The sequence below is a fragment of the Pongo pygmaeus genome, chromosome 18 (assembly GCF_028885625.2).
Source record: "Pongo pygmaeus isolate AG05252 chromosome 18, NHGRI_mPonPyg2-v2.0_pri, whole genome shotgun sequence".
Taxonomy (NCBI): Eukaryota; Metazoa; Chordata; class Mammalia; order Primates; family Hominidae; genus Pongo; species Pongo pygmaeus.
Genome location: NC_072391.2, coordinates 4,931,796 through 4,956,238, shown reverse-complemented (window position 1 = coordinate 4,956,238; position 24,443 = coordinate 4,931,796). Strand labels below are relative to the sequence as shown.

Below are 24,443 nucleotides of genomic sequence, written 5' to 3'. Positions count from 1 at the left end.
AAAGTCACAGCTAGGAAGCCCACAGTTTTTTCCCATGGGAAAATGCATTGCCAGAATTTTAACAGAAATCAGTGAGAAAGATGGGATTCTTTGGTCACAGATTTTTCAAGAATGTTTCTTTAGGGTGAGGTGACAAAGGATGAATCAGTGGCGGTGGGACTTGTCCACGGTGGAGTCCCTTCTTTCCTCACTGCTCCTCTCCACCCAGCACTGGGCTAGTAGATGCTAGGCCTGTGGTGGTCAGGGTTTTTCAACTGTGGCTGTGTTGACAATCCAGGCTGGATCACTCTTTGCTGTGGGGGCTGTCCTGGACACTGTGGGATGTTTAGCAGCAGCCCTTCCCTGCCCAGTTGTGAGAACCAAAAATGCCTTCAGACATTGCCAGATATTCCCTGGTTGAGTGCCATCTGCCTATTTGGTGGTGTGAAAGAACATAGCTGGCCTTGGGCTAGGAGGATGCGAAATCAGAGCAAGGAGACGAAGGTTCAGGGCCTCACAAGGCAGTGTACGAGCAACTGTCAGCATTCTCTGCCTGCCTGACCCCAATCCCCACAACGTCCAGGGTGGCAGATAACTTCTGCTTCCTGTGAACTCATCCCGCCTGGCCTAGCCTCGCCACCAGCTTTGGTGAACCCCACATACGAGGCGGCTGGCCATGTCTAGCATATCTTGCGTTTGTTTAGGAGAGAGTTAGATTTGAATAAGAAGAATGGTGGTGGCTGGACCCCGCTGATGTATGCCTCCTACATTGGCCACGACACAATCGTGCACCTGCTGCTTGAGGCGGGGGTGAGTGTGAATGTGCCGACCCCAGAAGGGCAGACTCCACTGATGCTGGCCTCCAGCTGTGGCAACGAGAGCATCGCCTACTTTCTTCTCCAGGTGAGCTACGAGGGAACTCAGGCCCAGAAACCTGAGGGGCTCCGTGGCCTCCCTGACAGAGATGCGAACCACTGCAGGCCACGGTGTTCGTGTGTGCTCTTGTAATCACTTCTGATTCTTGCAGCATGGCCGCCTGGAGGGCGCCCGCCCCACGCAGAGGAGATGAGGCCGTAACGCACGTTCTGTGTTCTCTTGAAGCAAGGTGCAGAGCTAGAAATGAAAGACATCCAGGGCTGGACAGCCCTCTTCCACTGTACCAGCGCCGGACACCAGCACATGGTCAGGTTCCTCTTGGACAGTGGAGCCAATGCCAACGTGAGGTGATTGCCACATCTTTAGTGGCCACAGGAGTGGCCTAGGTGTCATCTGACTCTAAGGAGGGTGGCTCTGGAGGCAGCTAACCAGAGTTTAGGGCCACCCTGCTTCGGCACGAGAGGCTCAAGATGAGGGGTAGGACCAGAGTCCTTCCAGGCACAGGCCTTTTCCTACATCTGTGAGATGCATCTCTTCAAGCCCTCTCAGCTTCCTTTTCTTTATGTGAAACCCACCTGGGTCATAGAGTTGTAAGAATTACGTGTTTTATTGTATGCCAGGGGCCTAACATACTGAATGGCATTTAAATGTCATACATCACATGCAAATTCCTTCCATTTTCTTGCCTTTTGTATGGATGAGGTGAGGTGATGCTTTAAAAACAGTCATGAGGCCGGGCACGGTGGCTCATGCCTGTAATCCCAGCTCTTTGGGAGGCCGAGGCGGGCGGATCACGAGGTCAGGAGATCGAGACCATCCTGGCTAACATGGTGAAACCCCGTCTCTACTAAAAATACAAAAAAATTAGCTGGGCATGGTGGTGGGCGCCTGTAGTCCCAGCTACGCGGGAGGCTGAGGCAGGAGAATGGCGTGAACCCGGGAGGTGGAGCTTGCAGTGAGCCGAGATCGCACCACCGCACTCCAGCCTGAGTGACAGAGCGAGACTCCGTCTCAAAAAAAAAACAAAAACAATAGCCATGAGTTTTGGCCAGGCGCGGTGGTCACACCTGTAATCCTAGCACTTTGGGGGGCCAAGGCGGGCAGATCATGAGGTCAGGAGTTCGAGACCAGCCTGGCCAACATGCTGAAACCCCGTCTCTACTAAAAATACAAAAATTAGCTGGGTGTGGTGGCGGGTGCCTGTAATCCCAGCTACTCGGGAGGCTGAGGCAGGAGAATCACTTGAACCCAGGAGGCAGAGGTTGCAGTGAGCCGAGGTTGTGCCATTGCACTCCAGCCTGAGCAACAAGAGCAAAACTCTGTCTCAAAAACAAACAAACAAAAAACCAGTCATGAGTTTTATAAGTTGGAAGTGGGATTGTTGTCTAAAGCTTGTCATGATAATAATCACCTTTGAACAAACGCAGCGGGTACCAATGCAGCACCCACTCTGGCTGTCATCCATTCTAAGACACCTCATAACTTTGTATGCCAGTAAGAAAGAAAAAATATGCCATTAATTAACATTCAACTCGCCTGTTGATTTAAAGATGTTTTCTGACTTGAGAGATGTTAAAGTATGAACACTGTGTCTTAAGATGGATGAAAACCAGCATTTCCTATGCATGGTTCCTGACTTCTAAACCAGCATGAGACAAGGAGGGATTTGGAAGCCCTCTGAAGACAGTGCCGAGTTAGCATAACCAAGCATGAAAAGCAAGCTTCAGGAGCTAAGCATGGCAGAGACAGCTTAGATCATTAGTACTTGAGCTTTTCAGAGTGGGTTCATGGAGGACATTGAACTTGAAGCCAGGATTTGGATGAATGGATGGGAGACGTTGGCTTTCTGTGAGGAGTGAGGAGTTAGAACTGCTTTTTGAATATGATTGAGGTGGAGATTTCAGAGGTAGCAGGTGGGAATAGCCAACAGGTGGGACGATAGGCAGACATCTGTCTTTAGGACAAAGACCAGCCCTGGGGACAGACACCAGAAGAGTAAATGGAGCTGATGTGTTATATTCACTGTTCTCATCTCACCTGTTAATTCTTGAAAGGGGCAGTGTTCTACACTTAGGGATCGGTGACTCGTGCACTGCCCTGGGTTTATCTTCAGCAGGGAGTTTTTGCCAGGAGGAACTTGTCTCTGCCAATCGTCTGACTGTGGCCCACATCTTGCAGGGAGCCGATATATGGATTTACTCCTTTGATGGAAGCAGCTGCGGCTGGCCATGAGATAATCGTGCAGTATTTTCTGAATCACGTAAGTGACCCTGTTTATTAGCATGTAATGTAGTCACAGCAAATGACGAATCATATTACTGAAGTATAAGCTATTACAGAATTTTCCTTTGCACAGAAATAACTTTCATTCATTTATTCAACACATTTTCATTATCTATTGACGCCTGGTGTTGAGTGGTGCTTAGGCATTAAGGATACAGTGGTGAGTAGAAATAGACACCTATTCCTGTAATAATTTTGAAAATACTATCTGAAAATTATGGAAGAATATTTTAAAAGTGAATAGCACTCATAATCCTGTCACTTAGAAAAATTATATAGAATAAGAAGGCAGAGATCTTCCTCTCTTTTTCAACCTCCCTGAGATGCCCACTTGGTTTGAGAAAGAGCTGCCCTAGGACTTTTCCTCTGCTGTGGAAAGGTGTGTCTGTAGGCAAGTGTGTGCACATTGCTTTGTGTTTTGAACCAAGTGTGATTCTGCGTATATTCTGTAACTTAGAGGCATCTTATAGACATCTTATCTTTGTACAGTATTCCGTGTACAATCTGTCTCAGTTAATTTAATGAGTTTCTTGTTAGTAGAAACTTAGTTTTTAACATTTTGCAATTGTAAACAGTGCTCCGGGAATATCCTGTTACACATAGTTTTAATACATTTGCAGTTATTTCTGTATATTGTATTTGTGTTTTATTTTATTAATTTATTTTTTTGAGACAGGGTCTTGCCCTGTATCCCAGGCTGGAGTTCAGTGGTGAGATCGTGGCTCACTGCAGCTTCAACCTCCTGGGCTCAAGCGATCCTCCCGCCTCAGCCCCCAAGTAGCTGGGACTACAGGTGCATGCCACAATGCCCCGGCTAATTATTTAATTTTTTTTTTTGGTAGAGCTGGGGGTCTCAGTATGTTGTGCAGGCTAGTCTTGAATTCCTGAGCTCAAGTGATCACCTCAGCCTCCCAAAGTGCTGGGATTACAGGTGCAAGCCTGTCCACACAGAACCTTGTACATAAATATTCATAGCAGTATTATTCATAATTGCCAAAAAGTAGAAACAACCCACGAGCCATCTACTGAGGAATTGATAAACAAAATATATATCTGTATAGCAGGATATTATTCGGCCCTACAAAGTAATGCAGTACTGCCACATGCTGCGGCATGGGTGAACCCTGATGCATTAGGCTGGGCTGGGTGTGGTGGTGCACACCAGTAATCCCAACACTTTGGGAGGCTGAGGCCAGAGGATCGCTTCAGCCCTGGAGTTGGAGGTTGCACTGAGCTATGATTGCGCCGCTGCACTCCAGTCCGGGTCACAGAGTGGATCCTGCCTCAAAAAGAAAAAGAAAAAGAAAACATTAGGCTCAGTGAAAGAAGCCACACATAACAGGCCACACACTAGGTGATTTCACTCATAGGAAATGTCCAGAATAAGCAAATACATAGACAGAAAATAGATGAGTGGTTTCCTGGGTCTTGGGGAATGGGAAGATTGGGGTGATAAAAATGTGCTAAAATTGTTTGTGGTGATGGTTGAACAACTGTGAATGTACGAGAAGCCATTGAATTGTACATTGTAAGTAGGTGACTTGTTGGTATGTGGATTATATCTTTATAAGGCTGTTAAACCCAATGAGGGGAAGTGCGGGCGGTCCTGATGCATTCCCACTACCAAGGTTGTCTCTTGTCCTGCCCACCAGTCATAGACAAAGGTGTCCATTTTCTCATGTCCTCATCAGCCCTGATGTCAGTCAACCTTTTGTCAATCTGGCGGGTGAATTGTGGCGTCTCATTTTAGTTTGTCCTTGTTAGAGTAGTTGAAATTTTTTTTTTTTTTGGAGACAGAAGTCTTGTGCTCTGTCGCTCAGGCTGGAAGGCTGGAGTGCAGTGGCGTGATCTCGGCTCACTGCAACCTTCACCTCCCAAGTTCAAGCAATTCTCCTGCCTCAGCCTCCCGAGTAGCTGAGACTACAGGCGCACGCCGCCACACCTGGCTAATTTTTTGTATTTTAGTAGAGATGAGGTTTCACCATGTTGCCCAGGCTGGTCTTGAACTCCTGAGCTCAGGCAGTCTGCCCGCCTTAGCCTCCCAAAGTGCTAGGATTACAGGCATGAGCCGCCGCGCCCAGCCAGTTGAACGTTTTTAAATAGATTTCTTAGCCATTTGTATTTCTTTTTTTTTTCTTTTTTTTTTTGAGACTGGGTCTCACTCTGTCGCCCAGGCTGGAGTGCAGTGGCATGATCTCAGCGCACTGCAACCTCCACCTCCCAGGTTCAAGAGATTCTCCTGCCTCAGCCTCCCAAGTAGCTGGGACTAAAAATACAAAAAATCCTGGCTAATTTTTTGTATTTTTAGTAGAGACAAGGTTTTACCGTGTTAGCCAGGATGGTCTCGATCTCCTGACCTCATGATCTGCCCGCCCTGGCCTCCCAAAGTGCTGGGATTACAGGTGTGAGCCACTGTGCCCGGCTGGCCATTTGTATTTCTCTTATGAGTTGTCTATGTTTATTGCCCAATTTTCTATTGGATAGTTTGTTTTTTTCTCACTTATTGGTGGGAATTTCTGAAATAATGAAAATCTCACATGGTATCTCTTTTTAACAAAGAATTTTGGGACAGAACATGCACGTGGTACACATGCAGACCAGAAGGCGGGTGCACTGCAGGCCTGTCCCCCACCCTGCCTGCATCTCCTTGGCAACCTCCCCACGGCGACTCTGGGAATACACCCCCACACGCTCATGGTCCTGCCCCATGCTCCCATCTTGCGTTTTTTTAAAAACTTAATCATGAAGATTGTTCTATATTGGTGTATAAAGAGACAGGGCCAGGTGCAGTGGCTCACTCCTGTAATCCCAGCACTTTGAGAGGCCAAGGCAGACAGATCACTTGAGGTCAGGAGTTTGAGACCAGCTTGGCCAATGTGGTGAAACCCGCCTCTACTAAAAATACAAAAATACAAAATACAGGTGGCTGGCGCTGTAATCCCGGCTACTTGGGAGGCTGAGACAGGAGAATCACTTGAACCTGGGAGGCGGAGGTTGCGATGAGCCAAGATGTTGCCACTGCACTCCAGCCTGGGTGACAGAGTGAGACTATCTCTAAATAAATAAATAAATAAAGAGACGGGGTCTTGCTCTGTCACTCAGGCTGGAGTGGAGTGGTGCAGTCTCAGCTCACTACAGCCTTGACCTCCTGGGCTCAGGTGATCCTCCTGCCTCAGCCTCGCAAGTAGCTGGGACTACAGGTGTGTGCCATCACGCCCAGCCAATTTTTGTATTTTTTTTGTAGAGACGGGGTTTTGCCACGTTGCCCAGGCTGGTCTTGAACTCCTGAGCTTAGGCAGTTCGCCTGCCTCGGTCTTCCAAAGTGCTGGGATTACAGGCACGAGCCAACGCACCCAGCCCCTTCTCTTTTTTTTTTTTGAGATGGAGTCTTGCTCTGTCACCTAGGCTAGAGTGCAGTGGCACAATCTCGGCTCACTGCAACCTCCGACTTCAGGTTCACACAATTCTCCTGCCTCAGCCTCCCGAGTAGCTGGGACCACAGGCGTCCGCTACCATGCCCGGCTAATTTTTCATATTTTTAGTAGAGACGGGGTTTCACCATGTTAGCCAGGATGGTCTCGATCTCCTGACCTCGTGATCCAACCACCTTGGCCTCCCAAAGTGCTAGGATTACAGGCGTGAGCTGCCGTGCTCGGCCTCTCTTTTTTTTTTTTTTTTTTATGGTGGCATGGCATTCCCTGTAGGGATGAATCAGAGTTTTTTTGTTTGTTTGTTTGTTTTGAGATGGAGTCTCGCTCTGTCACCCTGGCTGGAGTGCAGTGGCACAATCTCGGCTCACTGCAACCTCGCCTCCCGGGTTCAAGCGATTCTCCTGCCTCAGCCTCCCGAGTAGCTGGGACTACAGGTGTGTGTCACCACGCCCGGCTAATTTTTTGTGTTTTCTTTTTAGTAGAGACGGGGTTTCACCATGTTAGCCAGGATAGTCTCAATCTCCTGACCTTGTGATCAGCTCGCCTCAGCCACCCAAAGTGCTGAGATTACAGGTGTGAGCCACTGCGCCTGGCTGAATCAGAGTTTCTTTAACAATAATCTACAGATAGAATTAGGTCCTTGCCAACTATTTGCTGTTACACACAGTGCTGTGCAGAATACCTTTGCACATGTGTCTGTAAACGTGTGACCACATCTGTATGGTCCTGCACTAAAGGTACAAGTTTTGGGTGAAGTGTAAGTACAGTCTTAATGTGGATGTTGCCAAACTGCCATCTTCCACTTCTACCACAGTAAGAATCATGCATCCTATACTATGAAGCACTCAAAAGAGTACAGAGGTAAGATATCCAACCACACAAACCCAGTACCTGTGTGTGACACATGTTAACCTCTTGCCTCATCTGCCTCAGCTCCTCTCCCGTTGTTTGTAAAAGACACAACCAAAATCCCCTTTATATGCCTTTCTATTTCATCTACCTTCCTCCTTTTCCAGAGGCAACTACTCTCCAGATGCCGGTGTGTACCTCTCCTGTCCCTGATTGTATATTTTTATCACATACTGTGCATCCTTACGCCATGTGTAGACTTGTTTTGAATCTTGAAAGATGGGTGTAAACAGCATATCAGATTGTGTGTGTCATTCAGCAGCATGTTGGTTCATGCAGGCAGAACGCACTCTAACAGCTCTGTGTGTGGAGGGATGCCTGAGTCACCTTCATCCTCTCCCTTATTAGTGGGCTCTTAAGTTGGGTTCCACTTTGCTCTTCTGACAGTGCTGCTGTTGACATTTCTTTTTTTTTGAGACAGAGTCTCACTCTATCACCCAGGGTGGAGTGCAGTGGTGCGATCTTGGCTCACTGCAACCTCTGCCTCCTGGGTTCAAGCGATTCTCCTGCCTCAGCCTCCCGAGTAGCTGGGATTACAGGCATGTGCCACCACGCCCAGCTCATTTTGTATTTTTAGTAGACAGGGTTTCAGCATGTTGGTCAGGATGGTCTTGAACTCCTGACCTCAAGTGATCTACCCACTTCAGCCTCCCAAAGTGCTGGGATTACAGGCATAAGCCACTGCGCCTGGCCTGCCGTTGACATTTCTTACACGTCTTTTTAAGCACATATGGGAATTTCTTCAGGAGCTTAGGATGTGTTCTTCAAAGTAGAGTCTTTGTTGTGTGAGGTGGGTGAGTCTCAGTAGGTAGTGGGTAGTGTAAAGCTGCTTACTTCCATAGTGGTCCTGGTTCACACCCTCCCCTTAGGCTGTTAGACTTCTTTTTTTTTTTTTTTGAGATGGAGTCTCTCTCTGTCACCCAGGCTGGAGTGCAGTGGCGTGATCTCGGCTCACTGCAACCTCTGCCTCCCAGGTTCAAGCGATTTTCCTGCCTCAGCCTCCCAAGTAGCTGGGACTACAGGCACTCGCCACCACACCCAGCTAATTTTTGTATTTTTAGTAGAGACGGGGTTTCACCATGTTGGCCAGAATGGTCTCAATCTCCTGACCTTGTGACCTGCCCGCCTTGGCCTCCCAAAGTGCTGGGATTACAGGCGTGAGCCACCGTGCCTGGCCTTTTTAAATTTTTTTTTTTGAGATGGGGTCTTGCTCTGTCCCCAGGCTGGAGTACAGTGGTGTGATCTCAGCTCGCTGCAACTTCTGACTCCCGGGCTCAAACATTTCTCCTGCCTCAGCCTCCCGAGTACCTGGGATTACAGGTGTGTGCCACCATATCCGGCTAATTTTTGTATTTTTAGTGGAGACAGGGTTTCACCATGTTGGCCAGGCTGGTCTCGAACTCCTAACCTCATGATCTGTCTGCCTCGGCCTCCCAAAGTGCTGGGATTACAGGCATGAGCCACTGTGCCCGGCCAGGATGTTAGACTTTTTGGCTCCCATAGTCATATGAGTGTCTCCTTTTGATTTTTGCCTTTCTCTGATTTCTGATGAGGTTGAGCATCTTTTCATTTCTTAATTTTAATTTATGTTTTTTTTTTATTTTTCTGTAATACTTTATACATATCTTTAGTGGCCATTTGGGTTTCTTTTTCTGCAAATAATTATTATTATTATTATTATTTTTATTTTGTATAGGGTCTTGCTCTATCACCAGACTAGAGTGCAGTGGCCTGATCATGGGTCATTGCAGTGTCAACCTCCTGGGCTGAAGTAATCCTTCTGCCTCAGCCTCCTCAGTAGCTGGGACTACAGGCACGCACCACCACGCCTGGCTGTTTTTTTTGTAGAGACAAAATCTCACTATGTTGCCCAGGCTGGTCTTGAACTCCTGGCCTCAAGCAATCTTCCCACCTTGGCCTCCCAAAGTGCTGGAGTTACAGACCTGAGCCACCATGCCCGGCCAGATAATTCTTTGACAGATAATCCTGCTGACATGAACTAGACTTCCTTAAGACACATCATAGAATCAATAGCCCAGAACCATAAAGAGCCTCTACTTGTAAGTTTAGAGTCTTTTTAAGTAAGGTAAAACTGGAGATCATAAGAGATATGTACTCTTATAATTTTTGATTGTATGTTTGTTTCTTTTTGAGACAGGGTCTCACTCTGTTTGCCCATGCTGGAGCACAGTGGCGCGATCATAGTTTGTTGCAGCCTCAACCTCCCAGGTTCAAGGGATCCTTGCAACTCAGCCTCCTGAGTAGCTGAGACCACAAGCGCATGCTATCACACTAGCTGATTTAATTTTTTTGTAGAGTTGGGGTCTCACTAAGTTGCTTAGGCTGGTCTCAAACTCGCGGCTGCAAGTGGTCCTCCCACCTTGGCCTCCCAAAGTGCTGGGATTACAGGCAGGAGCCACAGTGCTTGGCCAACAATTTGCATGCCTTTACCAGATTCCCCAAATGTTAACATTTCACCTCATTTTCTTATCAGTCTCTTTATATATAACATGCGTATGTTTTCTGAATCATTTAAATGTAAATTGTGACATAATGCCCCTTTTCCCCTAAATATGTATTTCCTGAGAGTAAGAATTTCATTATGTATTTCCTAAAAGCAAAAATGTTCTCTTTCCTAGTCACACAAAATTATCAGACTCAGGAACTCAACACTGAGTTCTTCCTCCAGCACTTTAATCAAGAATCAAAGTGTTGGTTAGTGACTGCTTGGTGGGATGGGGCAGGACTGGCAGCAGGTGGCCCGATGGCCTGGGTGGTTTGCCTGCCAGGGAGGCTGGTGGGCAAGCCCTGCCTGGAAGCTCCTCTCTCCCACATTCTTCCTGCCGCCCAGTAGTTAGACCACCTGGAGCCAGAGGAGGGGGCCCACCCAGTTTCCCAGCCTGCCCTTCCAGAGCTGGGCTCCATTTCTGGAGGTAGAGAATGGGGCAAGTCTGGGCATCCTGTGCTCTTTGCTAGGGGAGGAAAGGGCTGTGGCTGCTTTCCTTGTCCCCCATTTCCCTTCTGCCAGCGGGGCCAACCCCCAGCAGCTCAGTCAGAAGAGGATGTGGATCTGTTTGGGCCTCTGTCTTTAAGAGAAAGTTGATTCGTGCCTTCCGGATAGTCTTGTTCCAGGGTTTCTAAACTTTCTGATCCCACCTTCATGTTAAAATGAATTTTGATCATGTGTCTCTTTAGTAATATGGACATCATAAAATAGGAAAAAAAATCTTTTAAAGCATAAGTAGTTAAAAATGTATTTTCACGTCAGGCACAGTGGCTCATGCCAGTAATCCCAGCACTTTTAGAGGCCAAAATGGGAAGATCGCTTGAGGCTGGAGTTGGAGACCAGTCTGGGCAATACAGTGAGACATTGTCTCTACATTAAAAAAAAAAAAAAAATTGGCCAGGTGTGCTGGCTCATGCCTGTAATCCCAGCACTTTGGGACGCCAAGGCAGGTGGATCACCTGAGGTCAGGAGTTCAAGACCAGCCCGGTCAGCATAGTGAAACCCCATCTCTACTAAAAGTACAAAAATGAGCCGGGCATGATGGCAGGTGCCTGTAATCCCAGCTACTTGGGAGGCTGAGGCAGGAGAATCACTTGAACCCGGAAGGCAGAGGTTGCAGTGAGCCGAGATTGCGCCATTGCACCCCAGCCTGGGTGACAGAGTGAGACTCCATCTCAAAAAAAAAAAAAAAAAAGCCAGTTGTGGTGTGTGTTTGTAATCCCAGGGAGGCTGAGATGGGAAGAGGTCAGGGTTGCAATGAGTCAATGTAATCCAGCCTGGGCCACAGAGTGAGATTCTGCCTCAAAAACAAAACCAAAAATATATAACGAGTTAAAATCCTACATTAAAGAGGCTACTGTTTTATTCTGGTTAAAACCTTAGGGTTCCTTCTATCAAACTTAAACTAGAATTTTTTTTTTTTTTCTGAGATGGAGTCTCCTTCTGTCGCCCAGGCTGGAGTGCAGCGGCTCACTGCAATCTCTGCCTCCCGTGTTGAAGTGATTCTCCTGCCTCAGCCTCCCGAGTAGCTGGGATTACAGGTGCGTGCCACCACTCCCAGCTAACTCTTGTGTTTTTAGTAGATACAGGCTGGTCTCAAACTCCTGACCAGGCTGCTTGTTGGCCAGGCTGGTCTCAAATTCCTGACCTCAAGTGATCCGCCCACCTCAGCCTCTGAAAGTGCTAGGATTACAGGTGTGAGCCTCTGTGCCCAGCCAAGAAATTATTTTTTATTTTTATTTTTTATTTTTTAGATAGAGTCTTGCTTCGTCTGTTGCCCAGGCTAGGGTGCAGTGGCGTGATCTTGGCTCACTGCAACCTCCACCTCCTGGACTCAGGCAATTCTCCTTCCTCAGCTTCCTGAGTAGCTGGGACTACAGATGTGTGCCACCACGCCCGGCTAGTTTTTGTATTTTTAGTAGAGATGGGGTTTTAACCACGTTTTCCCACGTTGGCCAGGCTGGTCTTGAACTCCTGACCTCAGGTGATCCACCCGTCTCGGCCTCCCAAAGTGCTGGGATTACAGGCTTGAGCCACCGTGCCCAGCTTATAAATTATTGTTATTATTTATTTATTTTTTTTTGAGATGGAATCTCACTCTGTCACCCAGGCTGTAGTGCAATGGCGCAATCTCAGCTCACTACAACCTCCGCCTCCTGGATTCAAGCATTTCTCCTCCCTCAGCCTCCTGAGTAGCTGGGATACAGGCACACACCACCACACCTGGCTAATTTTTGTATTTTTTAGTAGAGACGGGGTTTCACCACATTGGCCAGGCTGGTCTCGAACTCATGACCTATGATCCGCCTGCCTTGGTCCCCCAAAGTGCTGGGATTACAGGCGTGAGCCACCACGCCCGGCCTATAAATTATTTTTTAAGGCTCAAAATCTCATAGGTAATTTTTAACCAGAGTCAAAAGTAGGTTGGGGGGCAGTCTAGAAAGTGAAACTCCTTATACTTTGTGAAAACAGTTTTTTTCCTGTATCCCTGCCCAGAGACCACCTCTGCCTCCCCCACCGACTCCATGTGGGGGTCAAGGTTGAGGCCCCCTGGTCTGACGGGAGAGACAGTTGCAGTATGGGTGGTAGCAAAACTACTTAAGGGTGGTGATTCTTTTTTTTTTTTTTTTTTTTTTTGAGATGGAGTCTCCCTCTGTCGCCCAGTCTGGAGTGCAGTGATGTGATCTTGGCTCACTGCAACCTCCACCTCCTGGGTTCAAGCGATTCTCTTGCCTCAGCCTCCTGGAGTAGCTGGGACTACAGGCGTCCGCCACCACGCCCGGCTAATTTTTTTTTGTATTTTTAGTAGAGATGAGGATTCACCATGTTGGCCAGGCTGGTCTCGAACTCCTGACCTTGTGCTCCGTCCACCTCGGCCTCCCAAAGTGCTGGGATTACAGGCATGAGCCACCCCGCCTGGCCGTGCCTTTTTTCTCTTAATGATGTTTTGTGCACCCTAGTCCGTGTCACCACAGGTACTCCCACCCACCACGTAAATGGGTGGGAGGCGCTCTGTTTTCTGGATATGCTCTCACGTAGCTTACTAATCTCTTATTTTAAGTTCCTTCTGATTCTCACTATGCTGAATGCCACAGTGAAAATTCTAAATTGTAGTGTATGTCCTGCATTATTTCCTTAGGCGCCGCTGCACTTCAGCCTGGGTAACAGAGCAAGATCCTATTAAAAAAAAAAAAAAGCAAACATGCTTATGGTAGTACATTTTAAAAACATAGAAGATTGGAAAACTGGAAAAATCCCCATCAAAAATAGTAAATAACTTAAAAATAGCAACATTTTGGGCATGTTACCTTCCAATATTGTTTTCTGTGTACTTTTTTTGGTCTCATTTTGCAGGAGTTGTAATGTATATGTAGTTTTGTATCATGATCCTTTTTTATTTTTTTGAGACAAGGTCTCGCTCTATTGCCCAGGCTGGAGTACAGTGGTGCGATCTCAGCTCACTGCAGCATCAACCTCTGAGACTTAAGTGATCCTCCTGCCTCGGCCTCCTTAGTAGCTGGGACTACAGGCACGTGCCGCTACACCCTGCTAATTTTTATTAAAGATGTTCCCCCTTTCCCAGGTCCCGCCTCCTTCTCTGAGATTTGGCTCTGGCTTCCCTGCCTCCCCCAGCTGCCTGGTCTGACAGGAGAGAAGGACAGTTACAGTGTACAGTGACACCAGAAACATGCTGTATTGATTATAGTTTGTTTTTTTTTCTTGTAGAGGTGGGTTCATGCTGTGTTGCCCAGGTTGTTCTCCAACTCCTGAGCTCGAGCAATCCACCTGCCTTGGCCTCTCAAATGCTGGGATTACAGGCATGAGCCACCTCACTTGGCCATGATCCTTTTTCAACTAGATCATACAGCTGTTTGTAAATATCACTATCTATGGCAATAACATAACTGACTCCTTATCCCCCTGAGCATTCAAGTTTTCTCTAGGTAGGTTTTCATTATTGTGAATATGTTGTGCCAAACATCCTTTTTTTTTTTGAGACAGAATCTCACTCTGTCGTCAGGCTGGAGTGCAGTGGCATGATCTTGGCTCACTGCAACCTCCGCTTCCCGGGTTCAAGCAATTCTCCTGCCTGAGCCTCCCGAGTAGCTGAAACTATAGGCGTTCGCCACCACGCCTGGCTAATTTTTGTATTTTTAGTAGAGACGGGGTTTCACCATGTTGGCCAGGATGGTCTCGATCTCCTGACCTCGTGATCCACCCACCTCAGCCTCCCAAAGTTCTGGGATTATAGGCGTGAGCCACCGCACCTGGCCTGTGCCAAACGTCTTTGTGCACTAAAGCCTTTTCTATATTTAGGGTTATTTCCTTAGAGTCAAGGAAGTGGAATTGTTGCGCTGCAAGACCTGTAAATACATTATAGAGCTTTGGATCAAAGTTAGGAATTCTGCTTCAGAGGATGGTGCTTTCATTCTGACTGGTTTAAAAGGCTGCTTTCTTTGAAGACAAGCGAAGCGAGTGGGACACAGCCCAGGCGCAGAAGGTGAAGGCTGGGATCTCCACATGGTGGCTGCCAGCCCCCTGCAAGGGAGGTCATGAGCGTGGGAGATGACTCCCCAGCCCCCCTCATCCTTGTCCCTAAGAAGAGAGTGAGAGCAAAACTTGTGGCTGTGGTGCAGACAAGCCTGCCTCTTTCTCACGCAGATGTGATGTTTCCCACACAGGGAGGCAGTCAGAAACCAGCATATGCCCTTCTCTCGTCCCAGCCAGCAGCCCAGGAAGGGCAGGTGCTTTGAAGGAGAGCCCCTAACCCCCTTTCACGGACATTCGCAGGGAGTCAAGCTGGACGCGACAGACCACCGTGGAGCCACAGCCCGGATGCTGGCCAAGCAGTACGGACACATGAAGATCGTGGCCTTGATGGACACTCACTCGCCCTCTCTGCCCAAGAGCCTCTATCGGAGCCCAGGTACCCACACCTGCCTGCCACGCCCTGCTGGGGTCTCTGGTTGCCTTGAGCTTTAGGTGACCTGGCAGAGAAAGATGTCCCCCCTTCCCTGGCTCCTACCTTCTCTGAGATTTGGCTCTGCCTCCCCCAGCTGCTCCCATGTCAGGGTTGAGGCTCTAACAGGAGAGAAGGATGGTTACGATGGAGAGTGGTACAAAACCAGGCTGTTGTGACTGTCTGTAGAGGCTTTCTGTAGTATGCTTGACTACCGAGTAGGGGCAGGCCCCTCTTAGTTTTCTGTTTTCACTGTTTCCTGAGCTATGGCTTGTTCATTTTTCTATATGAACTTGAATATCACCTTGTCTAGCTCCTTAAAAACAGTATTGATATTTTTACTGAGATTGTGACAATGTATAAATTAACTATATCTTTGTGTTGTTGAGTTGTCCCATCCAAGAACAAGGGATGACTTCTTGTTCCAGTGTACTTTTGGGTCTTGCAGGAGGGTTTTAAATTTTTCTTCATCTACATTTTGCATATGACTTAAGTTTATTCCTAAGTGTTTGATCATCTTTGTTGCTATTGTAAATGGGGTTTTCCCTATCATTATATCCCTTTTCTCCCCCCAACTCTCAGGATGTTAATTACTCAGTGCTATTTATTTTTTATTTCAGTAGGTTTTTGGGGAACAGGTGGTGGTTGGATACGTGAATTAAGTTCTTTAGTGGTGTCATTATATCGTTTAACTGCATATTGTTAGTGCATTTGAAGGCAATGGATTTCTGCAAACTTTTTTTTTTGAGACAGGAGTTTCGCTCTTGTTGCTCAGGCTGGAGTGCAATGGAGTGATCTTGCCTCACCGCAACCTCCGCCTCCCAGGTTCAAGCAATTCTCCTGCCTCAGCCTCCCAAGTAGCTGGGATTACAGGCATGCACCACCATGCCCGGCTAATTTTTTGTATTTTTAGTAGAGATGGTCAGGCTGGTCTAGAACTTGCAACCTCAGGTGATCCACCCGCCTCAGCTTCCCAAAGTGCTGGGATTACAGGTGTGAGCCACTGCACCCGGCCTTGCAAACTAATTTTATATTCTGCTACCTTACAGAATTCTTATATTGTTCAGGTTAGTTTTGTTATTGATTCTTTAGGGCTTTACAGGTGTACTAACATATAATCTTTAAGTATCGATGGATACACTGCTTCCTGCTGATTCTCATGACTCTGACTTTGTTGAATTGCACTGTTCTTTTGTTTAGTTGCTAACACCTCTAGCCCATTGTTCAACATAGTGGAGATAGTGAGCCTTCTTACCTTGGTCCTGATCTTAGTGGAAATGCCACGTTACATGAGAGGCTGGCTTTAAAAGGGAAGGCGTATGTTATTTTAGCATATTAACAAAGTATTCATCAGTTCTTCTATTCTTGAGTGGTGTTTTACAGGAGTAACTATTGAATTTCGTTCCCATATCTTTGGAGACGATTGTGAATTTTCATATGGTAGATTGTCTTCATGAACCTCCTAATAATGAATCAACCTTACGTTCTTGGCATAAATCCCACATGTTGTATTATTTTAATGTGTTTTTGAATTCTGTTTATTAATATTTAGTATTTTTCTGTGGATATTCAGTCATAAGTGATATTGGTCTATGGTTTTCTTTCTTCTTTTTTTTTTGTTTTTGAAACGGAGTCTTGCTCTTTTGCCCAGGCTGGAGTGGAGTGGTGAGATCTCAGCTCACTGCAACCTCTGCAACCTCCGCCTCCTGGGTTCAAGCAATTCTCCTGCCTCAGCCTCCCAAGTAGCTGGGATCACAGGCGTGCACCACTACACCCAGCTAATTTTTGTATTTTTAGTAGAGACGGGGTTTCACCATGTTGGCCAGGCTGGTCTCGAACTCCTGATCTCCAGTGATCTGCCTGCCTCAGCCTCCCAAAGTGCTGGGATTACAGGCGTGAGCCACTGCCCCCGGCGTGGTCTATACTTTTCTATTTTTGTTCTGTCTTTATCAGGTATGGGTATCAATGTTATACTTCATAAAAATAATTTGGAAGTTTTCCTTCCTTTTTTGTGTTCTAGGACAATACACGTAGTATTAGTGCTACCTGGTCTTAGAAGTTTTGATAGAATCCTCCCATGAAACCATCTGGTCTCTTCCTGTGAGGTGGTTCCTCGATGACAGTTTTTCTATTTCTTCCATAGATATTGGCCTCCTCATACTTTCTCTTCTTACGGGGTCAGTTTTGGTAAATTGTATTTTCCTGAGAGATCACTTCATCTAGGATTTCAGACTTATCTGCAGAGGTCTACAAGATAATTTTTTTCTCCCCCTTTTTTTTTTTGAGACACAGTTTCACTCTTGTTGCCCCAGGCTGGAGTGCAATGGCTCGATCTTGGCTCACCGCAACCTCTGCCTCCCGGGTTCAAGCTATTCTCCTGCCTCAGCATCCCGAGTAGATGGGATTACAGGCATGCGCTACCATGCCTGGATAATTTTATGTTTTTAGTAGAGACAGGGTTTCTCCATGTTGGCCGGGCTGGTCTCAAACTCCCGACCTCAGGTGGTCTGTCCGCCTGGGCCTCCCAAAGTGCTGGGATTATAGGCGTGAGCCACCGCACCTGGCCAATTTTTCTCTCCTTTTAAAATATTCTGTTTCAGCTGGGCGCGGTGGCTCACGCCTGTAATCCCAGCACTTTGGGAGGCCGAGTTGGGCAGATCACCTGAGGTCGGGAGTTCGAGACCAGCCTGATCAATATGCAGAAACCCCGTCTCTACTAAAAATACAAAATTAGCCGGGCGTGGTGGTGCATGCCTGTAATCCCAGCTAGTCGGGAGGCTGAGGCGGGAGAATCGCTTGAACCCGGGAGGCGGAGGTTGAGGTGAGCCGAGATTGTGCCATTGCACTGTAGCCTAGGCAACAAGAGCAAAACTCTGTCTCAAAAAAAAAAAAAAAACCGAAAAAAATTGTTTCAGGCTGGGTGCAGTGGCTCATGCCTGTAATCTCAGCACTTTGGGAGGCTGAGGTGTGTGGATCACTTGAGGTCAGGAGTTCAAGACCAGCCTGGCCAACATGGTGAAACCCCGTCTCCACTAAAAATACAAAAATAAGCCGATGTGGTGGTGTGCGCCAGCTACTCTGGAGGCTGAGGCAGGGAGAATCACTTGAACCTGGGAGGGGGAAATTACAGTAAGCCAAAATCACGTCACTGCACTCCAGCTTGGCAACAGAGCAAGACTCCGTCTCAAAGAAACTAAATAGATAAAATAAAACAAAATAAAATACTCTGTTTCAGTGGTTATTTTCTCCTGTTATTATTTTTTTTTTGGCATGGAAAATATTGATTTATTTTTTGTGACAGGGTCTTGCTTTGTCACCCAGGCTGGAGTCCACTGACCCAATCTCGATTCACTGCAACCTCTGCCTCCCAGGCTCAAAGTGATCCTTCCACCTCAGCCCTACGAGTAGCTAGGACTGTAGGTGCACCCTACCACGCCCAGCTTACATTTGTATTTTTTGTAGAGAGGTGGTTTTGCCATGTTGACCAGGCTGGTCTCAAGAGTCCTGAGCTCAAGCAATCCACCCGCCTCAGCCTCCCGAAGTGTTGGGACTACAGGCATGAGCTACTGCACCTGACCTGGAAAATATGTATCTCATTTTTAATTGACACAAAATAACTACATATTTATGGGGTACAGTGTGTGATGTTTTAATACATGTATACACTCTGTAATGATCAAATCAAGGTGATTAGCTTATCCATCACCTCAAACATTTATCATTTCTTTGAGGTGAGAACATTTAAAACCCTTTCTTCTAGTAGCTGTTTTGAGGTATAAGCTGTTGTTCCGTATAGTCACTCTGCTGTGAACACCAGCACTTCTTTCTTCAATCTGTAATTTTACACCTATTGACCAATCTCTCCCACTACCTCCCCACCCCCAACCTCTGATAACCACTATTCTACTCTACATGTTTGACATGAGCTTTTAAAAATCCTGTAAATGGGTGAGATCATGTAGTCATGTAGTCTTTTTTGTTGTTTGTTTGGTTTTTGAGACGGTCTCGCTCTGTCACCCAGGCTGGAGTGTGGTGGCATAATCTTGGCTCACTGCAGCCTCCAATTCCTGGGCTCAAGTGATCCTCCCATCTCAGCCTCCCGAGTAGCTGGGACTACAGGCACCTACCACCACACCTGGCTAATTTTTTATTTTTTTGTAGAGATGGGGTCTTGCTATACTGACCAGGTTGGTTTTGAACTCCTGGGCTCAAGCGATCCTCTCACCTTGGCCTCCCAGAGTGTTGGGATTACAAGTGTGAGTCACCACAACGGCTGGCATTTGTCTTTCTTTTCTATGTCTGGCTTATTTTACTAAACATAGTCTCTTCCAGGCTTATGCATGTTGCCACAAATGATCAGATTTCATTCTTTATGTCTGAATAATATTCAATTGTGTATATAAAGTCATTTTCTGTCTTTGTTCATCCACTGATGGACACAGGTTGATTCTCTATCTAGGCTACTGTGAATAGTGCAGCAATAAACATGAGAGTGTAGACATCTCTTTGGTATACTGATTTCCTTTCTTTTGAATAAATACCCAGTAGTGGAATTGCTGGATCTCATTTCTTATATTTTTAAATTTTTTTTTTTTTTTTTTTTTTTTTGAGATGGAGTTTCGCTCGTTTCCCAGGCTGGAGTGCAATGGCATGATCTTGGCTCACTGCAACCTCCACCTCCCGGGTTCAAGCGATTCTCCTGCCTCAGACTCCCTAGTAGCTGGGATTACAGGCATGTGCCACCATGCCCGGCTAATTTTGCATTTTTAGGAGAGATGGGGTTTCTCCATGTTGGTCAGGCTGGTCTTGAACTCTCGACCTCAGGTGGTCTGCCCAACTCGGCCTCCCAAAGTGCTGGGATTACAGGCATGAGCCGCTGCGCCCGGCCAAAAATTTCTTCTATTAAAAAAAATAGAGACAGTGTCTCACTATGTTGCCCAGGCTGGTCTCAAACTCCTGGGCCCAAGCGATCCTCCCACCTCAACCTCCCACAGTGCTGAGATTATAGGCATGAGCCACTGCGCCCGGCCTCACTTCTTATCTTGAATATTTGTGTTTGTTCCTTTTTCTCTTTTTCTTTTTTTTTTTTTTTTTTTGAGACAGAGTCTTGCTCTGTTGCCCAGGCTGGAGTGCAGTGGCGCGATATCGGCTCACTGCAACCTCCGCCTCCCAGGTTCAAGCGATCCTCCTGCCTCAGCCTTTTGAGTAGCTGGGACTACAAGGTGCCCACCACCACGCCTGAGTAATTTTTTTTTTGTATTTTTAGTAGAGACGGGGTTTCACTGTGTTAGCCAGGATAGTCTCGATCTCCTGACCTCGTGATCCGCCCGCCTTGGCCTCCCAAAGTGCTGGAATTACAGGCGTGAGCCACCATACCCGGCCTGTTCCTTTTTTTCTTAAGTTAAATACTAGTACTTTGTCTGTTTAGTGGAAAAACAAGAAAAACCCATCGGATTTTGATTTATTAATGAAACCTACTGACTGTTTAATTTCTGCTTTTATTTTTCTTTGGCTTACTTTGTTGTTGTTCTAGTTTTTTGAGTTGGAAATTTCTTTCATTTTCATTGTTTCCCTTTTGTTGCTAAATGTTAGAGGCTGTGAATTTTTGCTGATTGCTGCTTTAAGTGTATTCTGGGGGTTCTGTATTTAATACTTTCCGTGTTATTTTTCAGAAATTCTGTAATTTTTATTTATATTTTCTCCTTCACCCAGGAGTTGTCTAATAGAGGTATTATGGTTGTTTTTGTTTGTTAATTTCTAGGTGGAAGGGCCTTTTTGATCTCGTGATTAATTTCTCATGTTATTCTGATCAACTTTAATGCGTCTGATCAGAGTATTTATAATTCTTACATTTACATAACTTCCTTGTCATCTTATTTATCACCTACTGATCTATATATATATATATATTTTTTTTTTTCAGATGTAGTCTCACTCTGTCACCCAGGCTGGAGTGCCCAAGTGTAATCTCGACTCACTGCAACCTCTGCCTCCCAGGTTCAAGCAACTCTCCTGCCTCAGCCTCCCAAGTAGTTGGGATTACAGGCGTCTGCCACCGCGCCTGGCTGATTTTTTTTTGTATTTTTAATAGGGACAGGGTTTCACCATGTTGGCCAGGTTGGTCTCGAAGTCCTGACCTCAAGTGATCCGCCCACCTCAGCCTCCCAAAGTGCTGGGATTACAGGCGTGAGCCACCGCGCCCTGCCCTGATCAATATTTTTTAATGTTCCGTGTTTTGCTTGAGAAGAAGTTGTATTCTCTATTATCTGTATACAATTTAGCATATCTGTGAATCTATCTTAATTAGGATTATGTACTCTTAGTTCATTTTCTACAAAATTACCTATTAGCGTGTTTCTGATTTATGAAGGAAGTTGGCGCATTTTTTGGTGACAGATTTTCATAACTTGTTATAGATTCACTGTGAATTATGGCTTTTAGTATTAGAAGTGTCCTTCTGGCCGGGCATGGCCCATACCTGTAATCCGAGCACTTTGGGAGGCCAAGGCGGGCAGATCACCTGAGGTCAGGAGTTCGAGACCAGTCCAGCCTACGTGGTGAAACCTTGTCTCTACTCAAAATACACAGATTAGCCAGGCATGGTGGCACATACTTATAATCCCAGCTACTTGGGAGGCTGAGGCAGGAGAATCACTTTAACCCGGGAGGCGGAGGTTACAATGAGCTGAGATTGTGCCACTGCACTCCAGCCTAGGTGACACAGTGAAACTCTGTCTCAAAAAAAAAAAAAAGAGTGTCCTTCTGTGTCATATTTAATGTGTTCTGCCCTGAATTCCACTTTGATAGCAGGATTGCAGCCCTGGCTTTTTTGTGGTTTCCATCTGTCTGTTCTTTTTAAGCCGCTCTGAGGGTGTGTTGGGTGCTCAGATTCAGGCAGCTGCCGTTCCCTTGCTTATTGCTGCCTCTGTGCATTTGTCTTACGGCTCCCTCCCCTTCAGCTTGGATGGAAGCACAGTCTCCCTGGGGTGCTGTAGATCTTTGAGTGTGAGAGAGTGTGTGTCCATATGGCTAGCTCAGTCGCCAGAGCGTGAGCCTCGTCATAGGGAAGGACAGAGTAGCCCACGTTCAGGGCCTGAGCTCTCCCTTTTTGCTGGCCTCTCCTGAGTTGTCCTGTCACTTTGCACCTGAGCGAGCAGCTCCTTTCTCAGGGTCAGGCTCAGCCCAGCCTCTTCCCTGGCGTTGGGATTGTTTCATAATAAACACAGCTCAGGTGGTAATGCAAAGGGCCTCTCCCTTCATTTCTGCCCCAGTTTACCAACTCCACAAGGAGATCTCATCATTTCCTCCTATATACAACTCACATATCTCTTAAAAGTAGAATCAGATCAGAGCCTTATACAAATCAAATATGAAAAACTGAAAAGCTGCAGAATAGTAAAAGCTCTGGGTTGAGCTCTGAAAGCTCAGACTGGGTAGTGATTTGAAACAGTTTCTAATCATAGCAAACACATGCCATGCTTTAGAAAATACAGAATTGCGGCTGGGCGCTGTGGCTCACGCCTGTGATCCCAGCACTTTGGGAGGCCGAGGTGGGCGGATCACAAGGTCAGGAGATCAAGACCAGCCTGGCTAACATGGTGAAACCCCATCTCTACTAAAAATACAAAAACAAAATTAGCTGGGCATGGTGGCGGGCGCCTGTAGTCCCAGCTACTCGGGAGCCTGAGGCAGGAGAGTGGCGTGAACCCGGCAGGTGGAGCTTGCAGTGAGCCGTGATCACGCCATCGCACTCCTGCCTGGGCGACAGAGTGAGACTCCGTCTCAAAAAAAGAAAGAAAAAAAAGAAAATACAGAATTGCTTAATAAGTTGTTTCCAGCCGGGCGCAGTGGTACATGCCTATAATCCCAGCACTTTGCGAGGCTGAGGTGGGTGGATCGCCTGAGGTCAGGAGTTCAAGACCAGCCTGGCAAATATGATGAAACCCCATCTCTACTAAAATATAAAAATTAGCTGGGTATGGTGGCATCTGCCTATAATTCCCAGCTACTCGGGAGGCTGAGATAGGAGAATCGCTTGAACCCAGGAGGCAGAAGTTCCAGCCTGGGCAACAAGAGCAAAACTCCTTCTCAAAAGGAAAAAAAAAAAGTTGTTTCCAAAGGAAGGGATTAGGAAAAAGCAGTTGTGACTGATATTACCATATATTTTAATGAAGAGATGGGTTTTATTTATTCAAATTAGAACAAAATTTCTGATTATGAGCAATACAGACTTATGAAAAATTTTGCAAACCCCAACAGAGATAATAAACTCCTGGCTGGGCATGGTGGCTCATGCCTGTAATCACAGCACTTTGGGAGGCCGAGGCAGGCAGATCACCTGAGGTCAGGAGTTTGAGACCAGCCCGGCCAACACGGCAAAAGCCTGTCTCTACTGAGAAAGAAAACAAAACAAAACACTGGGCATGGTGGCACGCACCTGTAACCCCAGCTACTTGGGAGGGTGAGGTGTGAGAATCGCTAGCACCCAGGAGGCGGAGGTTGCAGTGAGTGAGCCAAGATCATGCCATTACACTTCAGCTCGGGGGACAGAGTGAGACTCTGCCTCAAGAAAAATGAAACTTCCCATCCTCACTAACTTTGCAGCTCCCTGTGGCCCATTGGAGCAGTGCCCCGGCCTGTTAGGGCATTTCTCAAAAGTGACGCCCTGGCAGATACCCTTCTCCTTAATTTAACAAAACCGGCGGCAGTCACTTTCTTTCAGTTTGCTGTAAGGATCAGTAAATGAGTCCATTACTGAACAGACTATCTTAATCTTGGTGTTTGACCACAGAAAAGTACGAAGATCTGAGCTCTTCTGACGAGTCCTGCCCTGCTCCTCAGAGACAGAGGCCGTGCCGGAAGAAGGGTGTCAGCATCCACGAGGGACCGCGAGCCCTGGCCAGGATCACAGGCATTGGCCTGGGTGGCAGAGTCCCACGGCCTCGCTATGGTGAGTGGCCCGCGTTTCCTGAGGGCTCTTTCTCATTGCATACCAGGATTCTGTGTTGGCAAGAATGGAATAGCTCTTAGGCTCCTAAAATGTGGGTCGCTGGACCTCAGGTGGCAGCGGGACAGGTGGCCCAGCTTTCATGCTCGGGGAGACTCAGGATTGAGTGCAGTGATGGAAATGCATTGGTCACGGACTAGCTCTTGTTTTTTGCTTTATCTCCTTGAGTTTCCTTTTCATTGGTTAAATTTAGGAATAGAACTTTCTCTCCTGCAGCAGAAATGTAGCTAAGGTCAGATTTCATTCATCACATAGGTGGGTCGGCTCATGCAGGGAGGAGGCAAAGTGTGAAGTTCACTTCCCTGCCCTGCCCACACCAGCTGGGTCGGGTGCGCTGCTGGGGGCAGGAGGCCAAGAAAATAGGCCCTGCTGTTTTCTCAGGGCGATGAAGTTGTACTCAGACCCTCCTGAGAGAGGACCCACTTGTTGACTTGCTGGTGAAGAATCCTACCCTTTGGGTTTTCCGATCTCGTTCATTCTCAAATTCCCAGC

General features: G+C 46.9%; 1 protein-coding gene across 9 annotated transcripts in view; it reads left to right on the top strand.

Annotated features, from left to right (window-relative positions):
- Positions 1-24,443, top strand: part of ANKS3 (ankyrin repeat and sterile alpha motif domain containing 3) — a 39,077-nt gene that overhangs the window by 6,598 nt on the left and 8,036 nt on the right. For 4 of the 9 annotated variants that reach the window (XR_010124377.1, XM_054452590.2, XM_063654781.1 and 1 more), the window contains exons 3-7: positions 684-882; positions 1,081-1,202; positions 3,034-3,115; positions 14,776-14,911; positions 23,736-23,894. Coding sequence is in view for 8 of the 9 variants with exons in the window: in XM_054452590.2 (XP_054308565.1) it covers positions 684-882; positions 1,081-1,202; positions 3,034-3,115; positions 14,776-14,911; positions 23,736-23,894 (698 nt within the window). In the remaining variant the exon portion in view is untranslated. Of the gene's footprint in view, positions 1-683; positions 883-1,006; positions 1,203-3,033; positions 3,116-14,775; positions 14,912-23,735; positions 23,895-24,443 lie in introns of those variants that run through there. The other 5 variants (XM_063654786.1, XM_063654783.1, XM_063654782.1 and 2 more) reach the window with 3 other exon arrangements.